This window comes from Camellia sinensis, chromosome 2 (assembly GCF_055761805.1).
Source record: "Camellia sinensis isolate YWXY chromosome 2, ASM5576180v1, whole genome shotgun sequence".
Classification (NCBI taxonomy): Eukaryota; Viridiplantae; Streptophyta; class Magnoliopsida; order Ericales; family Theaceae; genus Camellia; species Camellia sinensis.
In genome coordinates, this window is record NC_138962.1 from 15,110,598 (window position 1) to 15,127,967 (window position 17,370).

Consider the following 17,370-nt stretch of genomic DNA (forward strand, 5'->3'; position numbering starts at 1 on the left):
CATCATTTTTTCAGGATTGAACTCTCAAACATATGACTAAAATTCGGGAATACAGGTCCGAATATTGTTGATTTGTTTAGGAACAGACAACCGAACATTTCTTACTTGTTCAGTAACATATAGCCGAAGTAAGACCAAAAGCAGACAAAGAAAGGAAGTCAAACTACCCTTGGGTGGTCGACCGGGAGTTGAAATCCTATCTACTTTTGCTCACACAGAGAGCATACAAGTACAATGAGATTATGAATGAACGGCAGAAAATCAACTAGAGAAGTATGAAACTAAATTGTGTTGTGTGTGTGTGTGAAAAGAGTTCATAGAAAAAAAAAATCAAACAAATTGACAAACTTTGTAATGAAGTAGATAAAAAACTTTTTGATTACCACAAATTTTTTCCACTAGTTTTTGGAGGTTCCATTGTCATGGGTTTTGTTAGGGTTTTGGGAGAGAGGCTTTTTGGAGTGTGGAGATGTGCATTTGAATGGGAGAAGTATTTTTACAAGGATAATTTTGGTATTATTTAAGAGGAAATGAATTTTAAGGGTTTTATAATTTATAAATGGAGGTCCAAAAAAATAAAAATCTAAAATAATTGATGAGGTGCTAATAATATTACGCTAAACAAATCCAACAAGCTTAGATTTTTTTCCTTATAAAATATCATATCACATTGTTTAATAGTATTTCAAAACCAATAAAGATGAAATTTTACAAATACAACATGGTGATTCACTTACATTAAATAATTGAGAGATAATAAATGTCAAATAATTTATTTCATTATATTTTATTTATTTGATATACTAGAATCGTTTGGAAAATGGGTTTGGCCTTTTGGCCATAGGCTGAGCTAAAAAATCTCATTTGAGTTAGGCTTTTTGATTTTTTCTTACTTTTGTGAAAGAAAAAAGTTAAATGATTATAATTTAAATGTGGTATTTTATCTTATTAATTTTTAATTTATTTTATCTTTTTATTATTATTTTAACTTTTTAACCTCAAAAACCTTTATGCCAACCGAGGGCACTATTATGTAATTCAATTTTGGAGGAGAATAGCTCAAAACTCTCTTAAACAAGTCACCTTCATGCTCCATCTTTCATGACACAAAAGGCAAAAGATTTCCCACTATTTTAACTACCCATAGGCTTAAGTTTTTTTTTTTTTCTTCCTTTACTTGTTCAAGACTTGAAGTATCACATTCAAACATAAAAAAGTCACCAAACAGTCAAGATGTTTTATACAATTATTATGAGTCATTTGGGAAATAAGTTTATAAGTTAGTTTGTTGATTTATTAATTTATTTAAATCATATCATTTTTTTAATTTTTACACTTTTTTTTGTAATAAATTAAAAAAAATCAATTTATAAATCATTTTCCACAACAACTCATGGGTTTTCTTCTTTCTTCACTTATCAATTTTTTTTTTTTTTTTTTTTAATGATCTGTTGTTCGATTCAATTTGTCCACACCTCAATTAATCTCACAACTCTAAGATTAACAACCAAACAAACCTCTAATAATTCCTTAAAATAACTCAAAATTGATATATTTTAAAATTTTATTATCAAAATTTCACTACTAAAACAACCCCGAGTTTTCTCCACCCATCATTCACTTGCCTCATCTATTCATGTGTAGCACTACCACAAGAGAACTCTGATATGTTTTTGATTTTTTAAAAATTATATTTTAAAAACATAATTAATATATTTAAGGATAAATTACAAACACACCCCTTGCAATTTACTTAAATTACAAATTATCCCTGTAATTTTAAAAATTACATTTTGCTCATAAGATTTCTAATTTCAAAACAAATAGGTCATTTTATTAATAAATCATCAAGTTAATTAACAGTTTTTAATAATGTTAAATTTTTATTTCAATTAATAATTCAGACAATTTTATTATTGTATAGGTGAACAGTTAGAAATTTTACCTTTTTAATTAATTCTGTTAAATAAAAAATTCGGACAGAAATATATTTATAAATTTTCAAATCACAGAAAATAATTTGTATTTTAAACAAATCTCAAAGAATACATTTGTAATTTACACTATATTTAAAAATCATACCTGCATCCAATTTTATTTAGGGTTGGTTTGGCAAGGGCTCATTGGGCTTTTTTGGCTCAATGAGCCATAAAAGACAGAATAGGCTCATGAGCCACAACAGACAAAACATCTCATCCAATCCCATAATCATTACACTCTTCTCTCACAAAAAAATTAAAAAAGTTAAAAAGTCAAAAGCCTTTTCCAAACTAAGCTTTTGAGCTCAGGCTTATATAATTAAAAAATTCAAAAAAATTAAAAAGTCGATCCACTTCCTAAACGGAGGGTTAACGATAATTTTGGAGATTATTTAAAAGAACTGGCTAGCGTAAAACAAAAGAGATGAATCTCAGTTTGAGAAAGCAAAGACGGTGGTCTGCAGATTCCAAAATCAAACAAGACAAAAGAACACTTCCTAAATCACTAGTGAAAGCGTTATTATCAATGTCAGACTCACATGTATTTCACGTACTTATATTAAATAAAAAGATTAAAAAAATAAAATAAAAATAAAAATTCCAAACATATATAAAATTTATGCAAAAAATTTAATAAAAATAACGTGGCAATACAATTATTGTAAATAAATTTATTTTTAATAATGTTTTATTTTAAAGTAAAATTTTCATAATAAATCAAATCATATAGGGTGTGTTTGGTTTGTATTTGTAGAGTAATTTTTGAAAACAAAAATACAAAAACTTGTTTGGTTTGCTTTTTTCTAAATATTTTCTGTAAAATAACCTTGGTTTTTTTTTGCAGAGTAATTTTTGAGATAAAAAGTACAAAAACTTGTTTGATTTGTCTTTTTCCAAATATTATCTCTAAAATAACTATGTAGGTGATTTTCCGACCACACTGCCCGCTTAGTAACCAGCTGGAGAGCACTGGCAGAATAGATGGCACCTGACGGAGCTGCAACAGAAATATAAGAATCCCGCGGTGGTTTCGACCACCCGGGGGCACTCCGACGATCAAGTCAGTATATCTCTCAAAGATAAAATAAAGTACTAAACTCACAAGCTTGAGTATCAAAAGCATACCTTAGACCCATGGGGGTGCCTCTCTTTTATAGCCAATACAATCCCAGTCCCAATAGGAGCCTGGCCCTAATGGACTTAGGATTACTACTAATCTGGGACTCCTAGTGGGATTAGGATAAACTCTCTAAGAGTCTTATCTTTACCCAAACTGAAGTCTTCTCCCAATCTAGGACTCTTGTCCATATCCAAGTTGAGTTCCCTCTTCATTCTAGGACTCTTGTCCCTTATCCGCTTATCTCGGATTCCGATATCTTCGGAGGCAACCTCGGCCTAGCCGAGATGACCTCGGCGTCACGACCAGGACACGTGGCACCTCGGCTGACACGTCGGCGCCACCTTGCCACGTGTTGGTATTCAGAAAATATATCCCCACAACTGCCCCCTAGGTTCTATTACCTCGGCATTCTGAGGTGATGGAACCTACACTGTTCGTTCACTTGTGCCCCTCTGTCCGAGATCAAATTCGCCGACCTCAAAGTTCCCTGGACTTTACTGTCCATCGGTGTCAAGAGTTAAGTTTCATGCTTTCCAAGCTGTTTGAAATCGTACCTCCTAGCAGAGGTTTTGGTTCCATTAATTCGTAAACTCCAAGAGTTTTGCAACTACTCCACTCACACTCTCTGGTGAGTTCCCGATTTCCAGTCATCTATTTGACTCCGGCGATTTTCACATCGGCGTTCATTTCACTTTTGTAGGTTCATAAACTCTTACTTTTTTAAGCTCAATCTTTCATAACTCTTCTGATTTACTTTGAATCTGTTTATTTGCTTAAATCCGTCATTTGTTCCAAGCTTTCAAGCTTCTGCAACTGTCTTCGTTTCTCTCCTCCGGTGAAGTTTTACGTCATTCTGTCATTGTCGTCAGACTTCGGCAATTCTCATTTCGGCTTCCCTCTTTCTAGTAAGCCACTGTTCCTCCTAGTTTTATTTCTTGTTGCTTTCCAAGAAGCTCTGCTTCATTGTTAATCACAATTGCTTGTTGGATTACAAGTTTGGCCGACCTCAATGTTTGCTCTCAAACAAACTTCCAATTATCTTTCTTCTTCTTCGGCTAAGCCTAAGCCGAAAAAAAAGAAGCGTTCTTCATCCCCCTCCTGGACGAGGATTTTCAGTGCCTTTTCACTCCTTTCGGCTAGCTCCTTGCCGACATCATCTAGTACCTCTTCGTTTTCAATCTCTGCCTTCTCTGGTTCTTGAATGCTGCAGGTGGATTTCATTGCTGCCATGGAGCAATTCTCCGCCTGCAGTTGATCCCCTCTGACTTCTTCAATCCCATGTTCTGTTGGGAACCGCAATAGTTGATGCAACGTTGAGGGAACTGCCCCCATTGCATGCAACCATGGCCTTCCCAAGATGATGTTGTAAGGTGAAGGCGTGTCAATCACGATGAATTCTATTTTGATCTTCTTCTAACTGCTCTTGCATGATTCCATCTTTGTGCAATCTTCTCGGGGTTACATACCTCGGGTATAAAAACTTTTACTTCGGCAAGATACTGACCTGCAAACTTTTCATAAATTCTAACAAGTGTGAAACATATACTACTCAATGTTAATTTTGCAAACTTTTTTTCAAGTTTCAACAAGTGTTTAAACGGTGATCTCGATCTAGCCTACTTGTAAATTGCTACAAATTTCAACAAGGATTAGCATATACTATAACAGGGATCAACAAGGATTAACATAACAAGTGTTAAACAATAATCTATTTGTAAATTGCTACGAATGTCAACAAGTGTTTAAACAATATACTTAGCTTTTTCCTCAACCTGTAAATTGCTGCAAATTTCAATAGATGATCACATGTCGGCTCAACATTATCTTGTAAATTGCTACAAATTTCAACAAGTGTTAAGCATCTTCTTTGGTTAGACCAACCTGTAGATTGCTAAGTGTGAAAACTATAACCTCGGCTTCACTTCGACTTGTAAATTGCTACAAATTTCAACAAGTGAAGAGAAATAGTCATCTCGGCTTAACTTCAACTTGTAAATTGCTACAAATTTCAACAAGTGAAGATAAGGAATAATCTCAGCTTAACTTCAACTTGTAAATTGCTACAAATTTCAACAAGTGAAGATAAGAATCAGCTTAACTCCAACTTGTAAATTGCTACAAATTTCAACAAGTGAATTAAGGAATAATCTCAGCTTAACTTCAACTTGTAAATTGCTACAAATTTCAACAAGTGAAGATAAGGAACCAGCTTAACTCCAACTTGTAAATTGCTACAAATTTCAACAAGTGAAGATAAGGAATAATCTCAGTTTAACTTTAGTTAAACATCATCTTCGGCTTAACTTCGGTTAAGCATCAACTCGGTTTAACTTTGGTTAAACATCATCTTCGGCTTAACTTCGGTTAAGCATCATCTCGGTTTAACTTCGGTTAAACATCATCTTCAGCTTAACTTCGGTTAAGCATTATCTCGGTTTAACTTTGGTTAAACATCATCTTCGGCTTAACTTCGGTTAAGCAACATCTCGGCTTAACTTCGGTTAAGCATCATCTCGGCTTAACTTTGGTTAAACATAATCTGGGCTTAACTTCGGGTAAGCATTATCTCGGCTTAACTTCGGTTAAGCATCGTCTCGGTTTAACTTCGGTTAAACATCATCCGGGCTTAACTTCGGTTAAGCATCATCTCGGCTTAACTTCGGTTAAGCATCGTCTCGGTTTAACTTCGGTTAAACATCATCTGGGCTTAACTTCGGTTAAGCATTATCTCGGCTTAACTTCGGTTAAGCATCATCTCGGCTTAACTTCGGTTAAGCATCATCTCGGTTTAACTTCGGTTAAACATCATCTTCGTTTAACCAACTTGTAAATTGTCCACAAATTTTAACAAGTGGTAAACGCATTCTTCTTCTCTACGCCCCCAGTGTGAACTTAAAATCCACTTGGGTTCTCATCATACATGTAGCTTCGACCTTGTCACCGAGGTGGAATTCAAGCCGAGATTGTCGGCCTTGGTTTCTCTATTGATCTTACTTGGCTCCAACCTGAGTTTGTTTTTCGGCCTCGCATCGGCGAGCCGTTTCTCTTTTCTTGTTCCGACGCCTTTGTTCCTGGCATGTCTTCCTCGGCCCTAGCATACTTCTCAATTCTGGCCAACTTTAGTCTGATATTGTGTGTTTCCTTTTTATCTTCTGGGATCTGAGATCTGCTCATTGTGCTCTTCTCTTCTCGGACTCAGGTGCCGAGATTTTATCTTCTGGAATCTTGGATCTGCTCACTCAGGTTGAGCTCTTCTTTTCTCGGACCTACTCATCTAGGCCGAGATCATGTCTTCTGGGATCTGGGATCCGGGATTTGCTCACTCAGGTTGAGCTCTTTTATACTTGAATGTTATTTCCTTGGGAGCGCTCATGCCCCCTGTCTTTGCATCCCTTCTGGAAGGGTCTTCGTTCCTCTGTAGGTATCTATCCTTCCATACCTGGAGGTCATCTTCGTTGCTTCGATCTGTTGTCTTTGGTGCGTCACCTTCCTGGCCGGCTTCTTTCACTCCGTGACTCTAGTCACGAGTTTCTGTGTTGCTATTGTCCCCTTCAACGTCGAGATCGATAGGTCTTCCACTCCCAGCAGGAGCGTAGTCTCTAATCTGATCATTCTGTCCGTCATTGGCCATCTATTCTTCTTTCTTTCCCACAGACGGCGCCAAATTGTGTGAGTGATTTTCCGACCACACTGCCCGCTTAGTAACCAGCTGGAGAGCACTGGCAGAATAGATGACACCTGACGGAGCTGCAACAGAAATATAAGAATCCCGCGGTGGTTTCGACCACCCGGGGGCACTCCGACGATCAAGTCAGTATATCTCTCAAAGATAAATAAAGTACTAAACTCACAAGCTTGAGTATCAAAAGCATACCTTAGACCCATGGGGGTGCCTCTCTTTTATAGCCAATACAATCCCAGTCCCAATAGGAGCCTGGCCCTAATGGACTTAGGATTACTGCTAATCTGGGACTCCTAGTGGGATTAGGATAAACTCTCTAAGAGTCTTATCTTTACCCAAACTGAAGTCTTCTCCCAATCTAGGACTCTTGTCCATATCCAAGTTGAGTTCCCTCTTCATTCTAGGACTCTTGTCCCTTATCCGCTTATCTCGGATTCCGATATCTTCGGAGGCAACCTCGGCCTAGCCGAGATGACCTCGGCGTCACGACCAGGACACGTGCCACCTCGGCTGACACGTCAGCGCCACCTTGCCACGTGTTGGTATTCAGAAAATATATCCCCACAATAACTTTGTTTTTTTTTGTAGAGTAGTTTTTGAGAGAAAAAATATATAAAAACTTATTTGGCTTACCTTTTTGTAGAGTAATTTTTGAGATAAAAAGTAAAAAAACTTGTTTGGTTTGCCTTTTTGTAGAGTAATTTTTGAGATAAAAGTACAAAAACTTGTTTGGTTTGTCTTTTTTGCAAACATATTTTAAAAGTAATCCTGAAAATTAGATAACCAAACACATTTCTGAGAGTTTTTTTGAAAAAATCTGTTTAATTTAATTAGTCTTAAAAAAGTATTTGTAGAGTATATTTTTTTAAAAAAAAATCAAAAATCAAACCAAACAAGACTATAATTTTTATTGGTGTATTATTACTCAAATAAAAATAGAATGCACGGCTCTCCCACGTGCCCCTAAAATTCATGCATTACATCATATTCCCATTAAAACATTAGAAGCATTTATACATGTTAAAAGTTGGAGTAATACTAGAGTTCTTAAAGATTTTATTAAAAATTTTATTAAATATTTCATATGAGTATGAGATTTACACAATATAAATCTCATGTGAATTTTATATCTATATAAAATATTTGATAAAACTTTTGACAGAATTTTTAAGGTCTTTAACATTTTTGTAAAATTTTTATATAATCTAAAATTTGAGAGTTTATTAAGATAGACCAATAATAAAATTTAAGAATAAATAGACATTGATCTTGAGTATTTTGGTTATGTTTGGGAAGTAATTTTTTTTTTTACTAAAATAATCAATAAAGATAAATTAGGTTAAAATAACCAATAAGATAAAATGTTACATTCAAATCATAATTATTTTATTTTATTTTTTTCATAACTATTAGATAAACTAAAAAAAAAAAACTAACTATCATCCAAAATATAACTTTTTTAATCAGGTTAAAATAGTCAACTAATTAGGAATGGCAACAGGGCGGGGCGGGGCCGGGGATCACCCTTCCCGTCCCCGATCCCCGAAACTACAAAAATCCCCGTCCCCGACCCCGATCCTCGACGGGGAACACACCACTCCCCCCACCCCCGCCCCCAACGGGGATCGGGCTTCCCCGACCCCGAAAAATCCCCGTACTCATCATCAATATCATCCAAAAAAAAATTTCCATCAACAAAGACATTAACAGCAGCAACATCATAAAAAAAAAAAAAATTTCATCAACAACATAAACTTATCAAGGCATGTACAAACAGTTTTGCATCAAACACAAATTATTTGAAAGCCAAGTCTAGTATCAGTATGTTTAGGTCAAAGGGGGTTTTGGCAGCAACATCATCAACCAAAAAAAAATTAAAAATAAATAAATAATAGATAGAAACAGATCTGGCGGAGAAAGACGCAATCGACGGTGGCAGAGGGATCTTTTTAGATCTGCCATGGCAGAGAGAGGGGGAGGCGAGAGGCGACGGAGGAGGAGGCCGGCCCGCGAGAGGCGACGGAGGAGGATGCCGTGATGAGTAGCAGCAGCAGAGGAGGGAGATCGGCCGGAGAAGAATGAAGATCGGACGACGCCGTGAGTAGCAGCACTGCGCGCAGAGGGAGGGGGAGAGAGAGAGAGAGAGAGAGAGAGAGAGGGGCTGAAATAATATTAAAATGTGAATGACTAGAGAGCAGAGTCAAAATCGAAACATATATATCTCTTAGGTATATTCGGGGAATATTCGGGGCAATTGTCGGGGATAAATCGGACCGGGGTCGGGGTGAGGTCGGGGCTGGGAAATCTATCCCCGTCCCCGGCCCGAAAATTATCGGGGATTCAATTTTTAATACCATCCCCGACCCTATGGGGATAATTTTCGGGGAAAACCCGTTCTAATCGGGATCGGGGGATCGAGTCCCCGTCAGGCCGGTGTTAAATTGCCATCTCTACAACTAATCAAAGAAAACTAATTAAAATAGTTAAGTTTCCAATTGGGATCAAAATAAATTAAATATTCTAACTCAATCTCGTTTGGGTACATGTTATTTTAGTAACTTTTTAATTTTTTTTGGCTAAAATATGAGATAAAAAAATTAGTATATTTGTAATGACTTTTTAATTTTTTACGAAAAGATGTGAAAAAAATAGAAAGAAAAAGTAATCTTTGATTTTTTTTTTATAAGTTATAGACTTTTTAATTTTTTTTTGTAATTTTTGTAATTTTTAAACTAAAGCAAGTGCATGCCAAACGAGATTTGCCTTCGTTTGGCTAACTTAGTTGGGCAAAAAAAGCCCAAAAGACAAAAGAGGCTAAATAAGTCAATAAGATAAAATGTTATATTCAAATCATAATAATTTTTTTTAAAAAAAAAAATCAAAAAAAATACTAAACGAATTTTTTAATCTCAAATTAAAAAAGTCACGACTCAAAAAAATTAATTAAAAAAATTAATACCAAAGGATGACTTTGTCAAAACTTCATTTAAGATTGATTCAATATGTAAATAATTGGGCAAATTACATATACACCCCTCCAGGTTTGGTTAAATTACAGATACCCCTGAGGTTTCGGAAATTACATCCCGCCCCCTGAGGTTTGTATTTTCATAACAATTTACCCCCTGAGGTTTATATTTCATAACAAATTACCCCCTAATTTCTTATGCAAATATAGCATTCAGGGGGAAATTCGTAATTTCTCAAACCTCATGGGGGTATCTGTAATTTTGTCAAACCTGGAGGGGTGTATATGTAATTTGCCCTAAATAATTCAAAATTTTATCGTCTTTAAGGGAAGTCGTTCGTGACGAGATAGTCCATCATGTTGATAATCAGTGAATGATGATGTGAGGTAGTAAAAGAGAGAGAAATAAACTAAAATTTATTTTCTAAACCAATTAAATTATTTTTTTTTTACAATAATATAATAATTTTTATAATTTATTTAAAAATAAAAATAAACGGCAAACAAATTTTTATAACCAAAAAAAAAAAAACATAAAGATAGAGGTTGTTTTTTTTTGGTTAAAAAAAGATAGAAGTTGTTTAAACAGCCATTTTGTAACAATCTAATCTTAAATATGATTTAAAACCGAATAAATTTTAATAGCCATCTCTGTCGTCACGTGCTGGGAAGAGTTCCTGTACGAGCAATCGAACGGCGTCTTCCGAATATGCGGGACCCACTTGAAGTCCCGGCTCATCCCTTTGTCAAATGAGGGTAGATTTCTCTACAAATCCCCAGGAAGGGTAATACTCTCTCTCTCTCTCTCTCAAATTATTTGGTGCCCATGGGCAGGTCATATCTAACCTGACCCAATCACAAGATTCTTAATCTCATCAGTGGCCAGAAACGCCTCTAGTGGGACCCATCCACACAACTGTTTTCCACATTGTTGGGAAATTTCTACGGTCCAGACAGATTACTTGCCACGTGTCAATCATCAAGGTGTCACTGGGTTGGAAATGTTTTGGTATGTGTAATACACACAACTCAATCCAACTACGATTTACGCGCGATTCCTTCCAGGGAGGACTTTTTCGGGTGTTTATTGGAAAATGCAAATATATAAAACGCAAACGCTGCTGTTGTTTCCGAATGAACCGCAATATACATACATACATACATACATCTCTCTCTCTCTCTCTCTCTCTCTCTAAAACAACAACAGCAGCAACAACACCACCGCCACCTTTCTCTCTCTAAAACAGCACCGCCACCATTTCTCGTCTACCTTGCTCTTCTGTGTCTATATTTATACGAACAACGCCATGAAAAAGAAGAAACGAGACACTGGTGCTTTCTTCGTCGGAATGCAAATCCTCCATGGAATACTGTCCCGTCGCAGCCGCCGCCTCGACCACCTCCTCCCCCTCATCTCCGCCGTCGCCGCCGTCCTTCTCTTCCTCCTTGTACTTCTCTCATTTCTCTCTCCTCCGATCACCAATCATAACTCGGTATTCCTTCGTCTCTCTGTATCTTATTATTCATTTCTATTGCATTGGATTGGATTCATCACTCTCTCATTTGTCCATACAGTCCATCAATGGAGTTCACGTTCGATCGGATGTGGACGGAGTGACAGCCTTTCGTGTACCGGTTAGGGTTTCTTATCGTTTAATTCTTTTGATTGCTTATTCGATTTCGTTAATTCATTTGGATCTTGCCTAAACTCTGTATCGATTATCGTTTTTTGAATGTTTGTTTAGTCGAGTGGAGGGAGTTTAGGCCATGACTTATGGAGTTCGACGCAATCGAAATTCTTCTATGGTTGCAGTAATGCCAGCAATAAATTTCTGAGTACGTTTTCTCTCTGATTATGATCGTCGGAGTTGCGAGTTTGAACTGGTTATGATTAAGCACTTTGACTCTTTCAACTAATTTGAATTGGTAATTCGTTGAAATTTGGTATCAAGTTGAATTGGTCTTAATTTGTTTTCCCCTGAGGAAATAGATTATTCATGAATGAACTTAATTAAAAAAGATTTTCCGTTTAGTAGGGCTTTTAATCTCATGTAATTTAAGATTCTCTCACATTGAATTGATTTATACTGTGTTTTATGTGCTCCAGCTGCTGACGCTAAAACTCATGAAAATCGATACTTGTTGATTGCAACCAGTGGAGGCTTAAATCAACAAAGAACAGGGGTAACTTTCTTTAGCTACCTAATTCAGATATCAATCTCTATCAACTTAAGTGGTTGGTTTAATTATTGAAATTTTGACTTGTGCAAAAAGGATTACATTAGTGATGAGCCTAATGTTAGGTCACTACTGCAATGTTGAATTCACTGTTGATAATTGTGATATAATGAAATTTTTTGCTTTTTCCTTTTCGATGAGTGACAAAAATGGTATGCCTAGTTATTTATTTATGGTCAGCACCACACCTGTGGCTTCCTACTATTTGTGCAGTTCAATTAATGCGTGTAGAATCTAAGGCCATCTCTAGCCCTGACTCAAATTAGTAAAAGCTTTATTTGATATAAACCACTCCAAGGGACAAACTTAGGTGTTGTTTGGCAAGTTAGTTTGTGGCGAAAATAGTCACAAAAGACAAATAGGCTATTTTAGCCACAACAACTAAAACATCACATCAAACCCATATTCATTACACTCTTTTCTCACAAAAAAAGCTAAAAAAGCCAAAAAGTCCTTCCCAAACCAAGCTTTTTAGCTCAGGCTAAAATAGCCAAAAAAGCCAAAAAGCCAACCCACTTCTTAGATTTTAGTATTAATCTGAGTAAAAGCTTCATTAATGTCAGAGTAGTAAAATTAAAAGCCACAAATAGGTTTGAAATTTTCAGTAAAACTCGATTTGGTATAAGTTTGGACAATGGGGTGGAGAGTGGTTTAGGTGATTTTTGCTCAAATTTAAATTTGATACATGCTCGAGTCAAGGATTGGAGATGCCTTAAGAATTAAGATATTCAAATACAGTATGTTAATTTCTATTTCTATACATTTAATTCATACAAAATGTCGTGACAATGGCAATTTTGCAATTGTAAGCCACAATTAAATGTGTTTTTCCTTGAAATGAGAAAATCGCACAAGGACATGTCATTTGTTTTTGTTTATGCAGCATTACCTGAGAATGTTGTTATTAATGCTAAGAATTGTTCCTATTGTGGCTGCAGATAACTGATGCAGTTGTTGCAGCCTATATATTAAATGCCACACTTGTTGTTCCAAAGCTGGACCAGAAATCGTTCTGGAAGGACACTAGGTTGCTATATACAGTTGTTGATTTATCTGACTACTGAACTTCACTAATATAAGTATTTTGTGCATTTATATGCTCTCTGTTTTTTGTGCAGCAACTTTTCTGAAATCTTTGACGTTGATTGGTTTATATTGCATCTTTCAAAAGATGTTAAAATCATTAAACAGCTTCCGACAAAGGGAGGGAAGGTTATTAATCCACACAGCATGCGTGTTCCAAGGAAGTGCAATCCAAGATGCTATGTAATCCGAGTATTACCTGTTCTTAATAAAAAGCATGTGAGTGTTTAGTTTCTTTGAGAGTTGCATGCTTCATCTTTCATCAATAAGTTTATTGGATGTGTGTATTTACCAAGTTCACTGTTTGGAGCATATCTTATGTATGATTCCATTACCCAAATAGTGTATAGTGCCAGATTGCATTCAAATATTTGAACAGCAACTTGAACTTTTGTATTTCTCTGCTGTTGCATCACCTATTGATGTCATTGCTTGGTCTGTCTAGGTCTAGCTAGCCATTTTCTGAACATGGATGGGAGATTTGGAACCATTGTATAGTTCAAAATTTAATTTCCTAAAGCTGATAATTTAAACAATTTTTATTCAGATGCGGTCAATCAAGCAAGACATATGCACGATATATGTGCAACCAGTGTGGTGGAATATAAAAAGATTTGGTGGATAAATGGGAGGTTTTTTTTTTTTTTTGGATAATTGTAAATGGGAGTTTCTTACATCACCCATAGTAAAGCTATTTTTAGCTTACGTATCAGATAAGCTGAAGAGTGATTGCTATTTGGGGAAACCTAGAAACAAGGCCATAAGTGAGGGGACTTCATCATGATGGTCTATGAAATCTTGGATCTAGGTTCAGGATCTCCTTTCAGTACCATGTTTAATATTTAATAAGTATCTGTGTTAATTCTTGCTCTCTCATAATGGTAGTTGGATGTTTGTAAGATGGTGTTTTTTTATACCCAAGTATAACCACTGTTTGCTTGAAAGACTCGCATCTGTTTTGGGGTCACGAAAGTTTTTGATTTCGTTTGTTTATTCCAGAATTGGGACTTAGGCCATCATACTTTCTTTAATGCAGGCTGTCCAGCTCGGTAAGTTTGATTACAGGCTTTCAAATCGGTTGGCCACAGATCTACAGAAGCTGAGATGTAGGGTTAACTACCATGCTTTGCAGTTTACCAGTACGATTCATGAAATGGGTGAAAAATTGGTTGATAGGATGAGAATGAAAAGCAATCATTTTATTGCCCTGCACTTGAGGTAAACATGCATCTTGTCCTGAACCTTGCTGTTGGTAATGTGCTTACACAGAGTAGTTGGTTACTTGATAATTGATGTTAGTCACCAATTTTTCATATTACCCAATTACGAACAATAAGAGAGATATATGAATCCTGATATGATGTATGCATATGCCAGTTGTGCAATTGGGTACGTGTGTAAAGGCCTTCAAATCATTATATCATCCTAATATCATGTGCACGTGTATGACCATGCTTTAGGAAACTTGCTTTGATCGTATGTGAAAGGCCTCCCAATTTTTTTTTCTTACTTTCACTTTATACTGAGCATGGGGTATTGATGTGAATACATGTTCCGTATGATGGTAGGTTTGAACCTGATATGCTTGCGTTCTCTGGATGCTATTATGGTGGCGGAGAAAAGGAAATAAGAGAACTAGGTGCAATACGGAAGAGGTGGAAAACTATACATGTGAGGTTTCACTTATTTTATAAAACATCATGCAACCTCAACTAGAGATTTAAAGCATTCCTAAGATGCCTATTTTGGAATGATGTAGAAAAGGAACCCTGACAAGGAACGAAGGCAAGGAAGATGCCCACTAACTCCTGAGGAAGTTGGTCTCATGCTGAGAGCACTTGGTTTTGGCAAGGATGTTCACATTTATGTGGCGTCTGGTGAAGTATATGGAGGTGAAGAGACATTAGCTCCTCTCAGAGCCCTCTTTCCAAATTTTCATTCAAAAGACACTATCGCGAGCAAGGAAGAGTTGGCTCCATTTTCTTCTTTTTCCTCTCGCTTGGCTGCACTAGACTTTATTGTTTGTGATGAGAGCGATGTTTTTGTCACGAACAATAATGGTAACATGGCTAGAATATTAGCTGGAAGAAGGTATGCTAGGGCTTATGCTGGCTTGTGTTTGTAAGAAATATCCGCATTGACTTTGATTTTAAAAGGTTTAAATAAGTTTTGGACTACCTGACTGGGCAACGTGTTTTTCAATTGCAGGAGATACTTTGGGCACAAACCAACAATCCGTCCAAATGCTAAAAAACTTTCTCGATTGTTCATGAGCCGAGATAACATGACATGGGAAGAGTTTGCCTCAAGAATTCGTACTAATCAGATTGGCTTCATGGGAGAGCCAAATGAGGTAAGGCCAGGCAGGGGTGAGTTCCATGAAAATCCTTCTTCCTGCATATGTGAAAAATCTGATGCCAAGGCAAGGGGAAATTTAGGTTCTAAAAGTCATGCCAATATCAGTCATGAAATTGTTATGGAAAATAGTACAAGGAGGGATACTGGTGAAACCACTGATGAGCAATTGGCAGAGGACGAGCAGGATTGGTTTGATACAGATGATGCAGAGAATGAAAATGGGCTTCAAGGGAAAAGGTTGCCTAATATAACAGATCAAGATCCTGGTCTGCTTCTGAAACCCGAGCAACCAGAGCTGGAAGAGATGTTTTCAGACTAATGTCTGATTAGAGCTCCTGGTGAGAAACAGAGTTATAGGCATACCTAATGCATTTCTTCATCAAATTCTTTGGGTTCTTTGCTTTACCTTAATGATACTATATTTCTATTGGTAATGCCTTTCCTGAACTTAAGCAGCAGTGACAGCAGAAAGAATGTTGTAAATAACTGACGGGCAGCTCGTGGCAAGATATGAGTTGCAGTATTCATATTTTGGAGAGTATGTACATGAAGAGGCAATAGGAACATTTGTGGCTGAAGATTACATCTTTTTCTTTGATTCTTTAGCATAAAAATTTGTGGCAGGGGTAGGTATATGGGAGGAGGATGGAATTGTGTGTACAGACATTGTTTTGTTATTTGATTGTCTTCTTTCTTGGGTTTTTGATTGTCTTCTTAAAAGTACAGGTATAAATATCAAATATTTGATTGTTTGAGAAATATTTTTGTATTATTGTAAAAAATTGCATGGCAGGGATAGAAAAACAAAGTGTGTGCTTTTTCTCTCTAGTTTCTTTTTTCCTATTGGTAATTCAAAGGTGAAAATCATGATTTCATTAATAAGATCATTTGACGACCTTGTTATCTCCTTTCAAGTGTGGAAGAAGGGGCCCAATTGGCCTGGTTATGGGCTTTCTTTTTGGTCTGGTGATTATGGGTTGATACATTGACGGACCAGGAGGAGACTGGAGGTTGGGCCATGGGGCTTTCCTTCCTTGATAACAGGCCTTGTATATACGCATGTAATACAGACGTCAAAGAATGGGAAAAAGCTACCGAAACAGGCTTTTTAAATATAAGGCTAATTTAATTTTATTGTTGTTTAAATAATTTTTTCCTCCATCTGTAATTATGACGTGGTATGACTAGGGGTGAGCATGGTTTGGATTGGGTAAAATCAGGACTAATCTGTTATTTATGATTTCTGAAAAATTGGAATTAATTCAATCTGTTTAAATCGTGGAACCAATCAGAACCAATCCATTTAAATACGGATTGGATCGGTTTATGACCACAGATTCACATAATTAAATAATAAAATATATATAACACTTTAATTTCATAAAAATATAAACATAGTACTATATTAAACTAATTACATTTAACTCATGATAAAAATTAATAATATTAAGGCACTACTTAATATTACATATCTATATCATCTTAAAATCATTAAAATTATAAAAAACCAATTAATAAAAATAAAACTTGATATTATATATATATATATATATGTTTTAAAATTCGGTTCGGTTTGAACCGCGGTTTTTTCATAACGTTTTTACGGTTCTCATATTTCTTAATCCGAAACCGAACCAATTCTTAATAGAACCGAACCAAACCGTATGATTCGGTCTGGTTTGGTCTGGATTACCGGATCGAACGGATTTTTGAACAGCCCTAACTATATTAGTTTCACAATAGTAACATGTCTTTCTACAATAATGATAAACTGTTTTAAAATGTAAACAACCATAAGAAAACTGGTTCACCATAAGTATTTAGATCATTATAAATCAAAACTAAAAACTAACAAACAAAAGTAATAAAAGAAAATATTATGTGGATTTAGGTTTGTATTTAGGTTATATATGGAATAAGCGAAGATATTATGCGAGAAGGT

At 35.9% G+C, this 17,370-nt stretch overlaps 1 protein-coding gene across 1 annotated transcript; it reads left to right on the plus strand.

The window, feature by feature from the left end:
- Positions 1–10,881: 10,881 nt before the first annotated feature.
- LOC145819856 (O-fucosyltransferase 16-like) lies at positions 10,882–16,187 on the plus strand. Its single transcript, XM_082913786.1, has 10 exons — positions 10,882–11,242; positions 11,325–11,384; positions 11,495–11,585; positions 11,857–11,933; positions 12,926–13,014; positions 13,106–13,289; positions 14,107–14,288; positions 14,639–14,741; positions 14,830–15,161; positions 15,279–16,187. Exons 1-10 carry the CDS (start codon positions 11,057–11,059, stop codon positions 15,745–15,747), a joined length of 1,773 nt encoding a protein of 590 aa, XP_082769912.1. The 5' UTR covers positions 10,882–11,056; the 3' UTR covers positions 15,748–16,187.
- Positions 16,188–17,370: the final 1,183 nt, after the last annotated feature.